This window comes from Aristolochia californica, unplaced genomic scaffold, assembly GCF_029961685.1.
Source record: "Aristolochia californica isolate CCGP_79_NKW_82.1479 unplaced genomic scaffold, dmAriCali1.0.hap1 SCAF_13, whole genome shotgun sequence".
Lineage (NCBI taxonomy): Eukaryota > Viridiplantae > Streptophyta > Magnoliopsida > Piperales > Aristolochiaceae > Aristolochia > Aristolochia californica.
This window is the reverse complement of record NW_027181804.1, coordinates 14,792,169-14,800,217: the sequence shown is the minus strand read 5'-3', so window position 1 is coordinate 14,800,217 and position 8,049 is coordinate 14,792,169. Positions and strand designations below refer to the sequence as shown.

Here is an 8,049-nt window from a genome sequence, read left to right as displayed (position 1 = left end):
CGCCCTAAATAGGTCAAGGAAAACATCAAAGGTTCTATAATTACAATTAGACCCTTATGGAACTTCAAATTACAATTAAACCCCTAAGGTACTGAAATACAAGTTTACTCCATCTATTCTCTTCTCCGGTTAGCCACTCTTGATGCTATGGAGTCCATAACAGAGAGATCAGGCATAGAATCACTGCTGGTGGGAGCAGGGGCAGAAGGGGCATCTGAACAATCCAAAGACCCAATGGCAGCAGATGGACAAAAACCTCTATGCGGAGGTGGATGACTGAAGGCATGATGTGGTGCAGATTTGAAATGGCCTTGATTTTGACGACTAGAGGCATGATGTTGTGTAGGTTTGAAATTGCCTTGAGTTTTATTGTTGGTTTGCAATGAGGGACACTAGTGTTTCCAATGACCTTTACCATGAGAGTAGGAACATTCATCTTGTGGAACTGGCACTTTTGGCTTCCCTGATGACTGATGAGTATGAGAGTGTGATCCAGAACCAAGTATGCCCCCTGATGACTGAGTATGAGAGTGTGTTCCAGAGACAAGTACGTGTGACATATCTGGTGATGATGTCTTACTGGAAGAAATCCCACCCAAAGACCTCAATCGTGTTTCTACAGACAAAGGTGGGTATCGGAGCTCTATGGATCATAGATCCTCTTATTAGTTCAAAATCACTGCGAAGAGCCATAAGAAAGTCGGTAAGCTTGCAATCATCACATGCTCTGGTATATTCAGGGAGCTTCCGAAAGGAGGGTGGATCCATCATATATAGTTGATCCCACAGAGGTGTCATAAACTAGTAGAATTCTTGAATTGTACGATCACCTTGCTTAGCGGACCAAAGTTCTGTCTCAATCTGATACCTTTTGGCAAAGTTTGTCTGTTCATATAGAGTTTCCAAATAGTCCCATATTTCTTTTGCAGTCTCATACTTCAACAGTTGCAAACTGATAGACTGATCCACTGAGTTGTTGATCCAAGTGATGATTTTTGCATTATCAGTCAACCACTTCTTATTTTCTTTGATGAAGTCAGTGGATGTAGGTTCTGGAGCAGTGATACTTTCATCAATGTAATCCCATAGGTCTTTTCCAACTAGAAAATTTCGCATCACAAACTGCCAAAGAGAGTAATTACTCCCATTTAATCGGACAGAAATAACCTTCATATCATGACTAATTGAATCCATAGAAAGGTAAGTCCAAACTGAAACCAGCTCTCAACCCAGCCACCATAATCAACATCCCTCACAAACACAAATCTATATCACGCTTTCTCAAAAAAATAATAACACGAGAACTTCAAACAACCACCAATAGAACTATTTCCGAAACCCACTCCAAACCCCAAAATCAACAAATTTCAATGGTAAACCTACTGCAGGAATTTTAAAATTTCACGAGTCCGTAATGCCCTCCACGGACAAAAATCACATAGGTGAATACCAGAGGTCAACGAGACAGAGCAACACAAGCCACAAATATCCCAGAAATAGAGGGGAACCAACCTTTGAGGGCGTCGAAATGAGGATTCAACCCATGACAGAGCTTGTGCGGGGCGGCGAGGCGTCTTCAAGTACCAGGGATCACCGAACGAGGAGCAAATGAGCGGCATGAAAGCAGCAAATGAACAGAATGAGCACAAACCGGCAAAACAAAAAAAAAATTCGAGTGCAAGAGCAACCAAATCACCTTAGACTGAAAAATCGAAGCAAAGTCGCTTGATTCCGTGCTCTGATACCATGTAAATCTCTCTGATTTCAGAGAGGTTTTTCCATTATCAAAATCTCATTCAGATTACAAAATCCGTCGGGTTGATGAGAAACCCTATTCAAAAAAGAAGAGGAAGAGGGAATTTACAAGTATGCCCTTGGACCAAAGAAAAACACAAGTATGCCCCTTTACATATACATATTTACATTAACACTTGTGACCCAGAGTATTCTGCCATTCTCCCAATGTATACCCCTCACTGTGGAGTACCTATACACAGTCACCCTTGCACCCTGAATAGATTATCAAAGTAACAGGCTGATAACAGGAGCTTTGCAGCTGGTGAGAGGGTCCCACTTAACATTTGTTGAGACAAGGGTAATTTCAGGAACACTCAACTCTGTTGGAGTTGCTAATGTGAGACTGCCCCAGAATTTTATGAAATATCAACAGAACGACAACAATTGTAACCCCCAATCAGAACCACGAGTGCCTTGATCCACCTAGGCTCAGGTCGTATCTGGAGAGGATCATACAATCTTGGCCAACTTATGAGCACCCAACATGGAATAGAGAGGAAGAGAGTCAAGGAAGCAATTACAATTCAAAAGAAGAACTTGAAGATCTTGCACAAGCTTGTGATAAGCTTTGGAAGCTTGATTCTACTCGTTTGATCCCTGGAAAGGACAATGAAATTGATTGTGGGGAAGGCAAAACAAGTTACCAGAAACAAGACAGGGCACAAGGAAGCCTCTTTTCATGGTTAAGTGAAGATATTTTCAGACGGACTACTTACTCTCGGTTTTGTTCTTTATTAGATAATTACAATCTGAAAGCAGGATGCAAAGAAGTGGTCACTCAACAAGAGAGGCAAGAGCAGGCTGCTTTTGTAGAAGAGATTTCTAGGACTGCACCTATTAAATATCTTTACAAATATCTTGTTTCTAAATTGATCATTTCAGATGGTTATGACAAGTTTAAGAAAATAATGAGTAGACTTTGGTTGGATCTATATGATAGAGGTGACACATCAGGTAGTTCTTCAGCATGTGAACATGTTTTTGTTGGTGAGATAAAACAACGTGGAGAACAAGAGGTCTCTGGTTTTCATAATTGGATTCAGTTTTATGTCAAAGAGGCAAAGGGGAAGGTTGACTATCAGGGTTTCATTTTTCCAAGACGGCATGTGAAAATTCCAGATTCAGAAACCCAGTTGCTTACAATTAGCTCACATTGCCCAGCTCTTCATGGATTATATTGTCCGATTACATGGGGTGTCTGCGTCCAATACTAGTGACAGAGACACCATCTTCACTAGTACTTTTTGGAAGGAACTCTTCAAACTGCAAGACACCAAGTGGAAGACAGTGATGAGGCCGAACAGGATGCACCTGCTATTTCACTCCATGCTATGACTAGCATGCACAACTCCAACACAATGCAAGTTCAGGCGGGTTTGCAACACCTCCAATTACTGGCCTTAGTTGACTCCGACAGCACCCATAACTTCATATGTCAGCCAGCCACAGAACAACTTGGATTGGTAATATAGCATAACACCGGCATATCCGTCTTAGTGGCCAATGGGCTCAAAATCTCCAGTGTAGGTATCTCTACAGCCACACCATTTTTTATTGAGGGGCACTCCTTTGTAGCTGATTTTTTGGTCATTCCACTGGCAGGGTTTGACTTGGTACTCAGAATTAAATGGCTCCAAATGTTGGGGCCTATCTTGAGGGATTTCAAATCACTTACCAATGACGTTTACAACTGCCCAACATCAGATTACCCTTCATGGCACACATGCTACTGCGCCCTGCACTCTTTAGGAAATTCAGGTCCAGAGCGCTGAGCACTGTAAGTTAACTACTTTACTTACAAAATTTGGTGATTTATTTCAGTCCCGCATAAGGTTGAAATTGGGGACTGAACCAGTGGTGGTCAGGCCTTACCGTTACCCCCACTTACAGAAGGATGAAATTGAGCGCCAATGCCAAACTATACTCGCCCAAGGAATTATTCAGCCTAGCAGGTCTCCCTTTTCATCCCCCGTCTTACTGGTCAAGAAACATGACAGGTCTTGGTGGTTTTGTGTTAACTACAGGGAGCTCAACGTTCATACAATTAAAGATAAATTTCCTATACCAGAGGTTGACGAGTTATTAGTTGAATTACATGGAGCTACCTTATTTACAAAGTTGGATCTGAAGTCAGGTTATCATCAGATTCGGGTTCATCCGTCTGATGTGGAGAAGACGGTGTTTAGGATGCACCATGGGCATTTCAAGTTTCTAGTCATGCCATTTGGTCTATCTAACGCCCTTCCACTTTCCAGGCCCTCATGAATGAGGTATTTAATTCTCTCCTGAGGAAGTTTGTTCTTGTTTTTTTTTATGATATCCTGGTATATAACAAAAATTGGGACGAACACCTTCATCATCTTCGCCAAGTTTTTACTATCTTATGTTCCCATCATTTGGTTTTTAACCAATCCAAGTGTTCCATGGGCACACCCGAAGTGGCATATCTGGGGCACGTTATATCAATAGAGGGTGTGAAGGTTGACCAGAGTAAAATACAGGCAGTCACCGACTGGCCTCTTCCCACATCCATCTCAGCATTAAGGGTTTTTTTGGGTATCGCTGGTTATTTCAGAAAATTCATCTGTAACTACGGACAGATTGCTGCTCCACTCAACAATCTCCTTAAGAAACATGCATTTCTCTAGTTCGAGACATCAGCTTCTTCTTTCCAGCAGTTGAAGGCAGCATTATCTTCAGCGCCGGTCTTGTAGCTACCAGACTTTGATGATTTGTTTGTGGTTGAATGTGATGCGTCTGGTGGTGGTATCGGCGCAATATTACAACAACATGGCCACCTGATAGCTTATTTCAGCAGACAACTGGGCCAATACCATCACAAACTCGCTGCCTATGAAAGGGAACTGATCGGGTTAGCGAAAGCCATCCAGCATTGGCCCTATCTCTGGGGGCGCCCATTTCTCATACGGACCGATCATTGTAGCCTGAAGTATCTCCTTGAGCAGCGTCTTACCTCCTCCCCCCAGCAGCATTGGTTGAGCAAATTGATGGGGTTCGATTTCACTGTTGAGGATAAACCGGGCAGTTTATATGTGGGGGCAGATGCCTTGTCTCGTTGGGACATGCCAGAGCCACAATTGCATGCTATCAGTTTCCCTAGACTTCTTTTGTTGGACTCTATTCGGGAGGAAACATAGTAGCATCCGGAGCTCATTGAGTTATATCATCATATTGAGCAGGGTACCACGGATAGTCATTGGACAATCCAGGATCGTCTTATATTGTTCCGGAACAGGATTTATCTGCATCACACATCGCCACTCATTCACAGCATCTTGTCCACTTTTCATGATAGCACACATAAGGGCAGGCAAAAAACATATTTCCGTCTCAGTCGAGATTTTGATTGGCGGGGCATGAAAAGAAGTGTCACTGACTATGTGACAGCTTGTTAGACTTGTCAGCGGAACAAAACTGAATCATTAAGTCCCGCAGGGTTGCTCCAATCACTTCAGTTACCTTCACATGTATGGTACGATATTTCAATGGATTTCATCGATGGCCTGCTGTCATCTTCAGGAAAATCAATTATTTTTGTAGTGGTTGACCGCTTCTCAAAATATGCCAATTTTCTGCCTCTGGCGTATCCCTACACAGTAGCTCACATCGCCCAGCTCTTCATGGATTATATTGTCTGATTACATGGGGTGTCTGCGTCCATTACTAGTGACAGAGACGCCATCTTCACCAGTACTTTTTGGAAGGAACTCTTCAAATTGCAAGGCACCAAGTTGTCTTTCTCTTCTGCCTACCACCCACAGACCGATGGCCAGACAGAAGTCGTCAACCAAACTATTGAGATGTACCTCCGTTGTTTTGTGGGAGACTCGCCTAAACGGTGGGTTAAGTGGCTGGCATGGGAAGAATTCTGTTATAATACTTCCTACCACAGCGCACTTGGCACAACCCCTTTCAAGGTAGTGTATGGCCGTGATCCACCCCGGCTCTTATTGTATGAACCCGGTTCTTCCAAGCTAGCCACTCTGGAACAGGCCCTAGCAGAAAGGGATGACATGCTCAATCAGGTGCACACTCACCTCCAAGCAACCCAACAAGCAATGAAACACTTACGATAAAAAAGCAGCGGGAACTGGTCTTCTCTCTAGGGTATTATGTGTGGCTTCGTCTCCAACACTACCTGCGCCTATCCCTCATGGCCTCAAAGAGTCACAAATTATCCCCCAAATTTTATGGGCCCTTTCAAGTGCTGGACCGCATTGGCACAATAGCCTACCGATTGCACCTACCCCCAGAGGCTAAGCTCCACAATGTTTTTCATGTCTCACAATTGAAGGCCTTCCATGGCAACTCCCCATTCCTCAACACCCCTTTGCCACTGCTGCAAGAGGGTCGAGTACTTTCTACTCCAGCTCAGGTGTTGCAGGCTCGCCGCATTCAGGGTGACTGGGAGATTCTCGCGCAGTGGGCTGAAACAGACCCCAGTGACACTACCTGGGAGCCCCTGGCGTCCTTCCAGGTTCTCTACCCCACCTTCAAGCTTGAGGACAAGCTCTTTCTCCAGGAGGGCGGGTGATGTTATGGCCTCCATAGCATCCCGGGTAATAAACAGGCGTAGAAATTAAATTATGGAATTTTTCTTTTTATGTATGTTGGTTTTGGTTCGGGTTTCTTTGATTGTAATTTCCGTGAACTTAGTGACCCATGGGTCAGGTTTGTCATTCACGTCGCTAATACTATTTACAGGGGAGAAGGGCTTAATGAAGAATTAAGCATTGAATCAAGTAGAAAGTTAGAGGTCGGATTCTCCCTCCTGAGGTCCAGGTCGAGCCTCCTTCAAGGTTCAATTCGCTTTCACCATTCCACGTTCCAAATACCAAAAAACTCCTTCCCACATCAAGGGCAAATCTGGAGGGAAGAGAAGGAAGAAAGGTGACGAGATGTTATGGACTCCATAGCATCAAGAGTGGCTAACCGGAGAGGAGAAGAGATGGAGTAAACTTGTATTTCAGTACCTTAGGGGTTTAATTGTAATTTGAAGTTCCATAAGGGTCTAATTGTAATTATAGAACCTTTGATGTTTTCCTTGACCTATTTAGGGCGTCAAGTGATTGAATGGAAGCAAGCATTGATCATTAGTCTAAATGAGATCAGGTTCTCTCTCTAAAGAGGCCTAAGGTTGGAGCTCCTTCAAAGGCTCACGTCCCTTCATCATTGGGCGTTCCAAGAACCCCAAATCCTTCCCTTCTTCGTCATTCAATCTGGAAGCTAGAGGAGATCGCCGGGTGACTCAATCCATGGCTAGAGAACCTAACATCGTGGTATCAGACAGGACCACCCTTGGTGATTCCTCTTCCCCTGCAGAAATTCGAAATTTTGTGGAAGATAACCATGCTGATCTACAATCTCAAATCAATGGCCTGGAGGGCAAATTCCAGATGTTGCTGTCACGCATGGAGGAAGGCTTTACCCAGCTTTCAGTCCAGATGGCATCCTCCTCAGGCCCAACAGATCACCTCAACCCTCATCCAACGCCTCCACCTCCTCCCCTACGCCAAACACCTCCACCTCGTTGGGGCCTCAATCCAGCACCCCCTACCATGCCAAGGAACACAAAGCTTGATTTTCCAACGTATGATGGGTCCTCCGACCCTTTAATGTGGTTACACAGGCGTGATCATTTCTTTTCCAATCAAGGAACTTTGCCCGAAGGCAAGGTTCAATTAGCTGCCTTCCACATGCTCGATGAAGCGCTTATATGGTTTAATCAATTCAAAAACGAGTTTGTGGTATATGATTTGGTCCTCCGCTTCGCAGCAACCCAGTTGGGGATTTGGTCAATCTAAAACAGCTTGGAACTATAGATCAATATCAGAAATTGTTCCAAGAAAAACTTGCTCGTGCAAGTCATTTGGTCCGGACTGAACTTTATGTCAATTTGTTCACGGCTGGCCTGGTAGAAACCCTTCGCCTAGAAGTGGAATTGGAAGCCCCCACCTCCCTATCCCACGCCATGAATTTGGCAAGAGCATTGGACACCAAACAGCGCCTCTTCCGAGAGTCATTAAACAAATGTCCCCCTTGGCCACTTCGCCCACAGCCCCAGGGTCCTTATTCCACTAACCCAAGGCCTCAACCCAATAACCCCTCTCCACCACCACCACCAGCCTTTACACCCGCACCGGGATTTATCAAATGTCTCACAAAAGCAGAACTTGATCAGAGAAGGGCACAGGGCCTATGTTTCAATTGTGATGAAAAATTCGTCAAGGG

General features: G+C 44.3%; 2 protein-coding genes across 2 annotated transcripts; both read left to right on the top strand.

The window, feature by feature from the left end:
• The first annotated feature begins 382 nt into the window (after window positions 1-382).
• Window positions 383-5,213, top strand: LOC137947689 (uncharacterized). Its single transcript, XM_068793468.1, has 3 exons — window positions 383-703; window positions 2,199-2,943; window positions 5,158-5,213. The coding sequence occupies exons 1-3, from the start codon at window positions 383-385 to the stop codon at window positions 5,211-5,213; spliced, it is 1,122 nt and encodes a 373-aa protein (XP_068649569.1).
• A 758-nt stretch (window positions 5,214-5,971) lies between these two features.
• On the top strand, window positions 5,972-6,352 carry LOC137947688 (uncharacterized). Its single transcript, XM_068793467.1, has one exon. It carries the CDS (start codon window positions 5,972-5,974, stop codon window positions 6,350-6,352), a length of 381 nt encoding a protein of 126 aa, XP_068649568.1.
• Window positions 6,353-8,049: the final 1,697 nt, after the last annotated feature.

Bases quoted from the DNA above. Each gene is read 5' to 3' on its own strand.
- LOC137947689 (XM_068793468.1), top strand. From the start codon at position 383: ATGAGGGACACTAGTGTTTCCAATGACCTTTACCATGAGAGTAGGAAC. The intron at 704-2,198 runs GTAAGCTTGCAA...ACCCCCAATCAG, and splicing joins GAAGAGCCATAAGAAAGTCG to AACCACGAGTGCCTTGATCC. The intron at 2,944-5,157 runs GCTCACATTGCC...GTCTCAGTCGAG, and splicing joins AACCCAGTTGCTTACAATTA to ATTTTGATTGGCGGGGCATG.
- LOC137947688 (XM_068793467.1), top strand. From the start codon at position 5,972: ATGGCCTCAAAGAGTCACAAATTATCCCCCAAATTTTATGGGCCCTTT.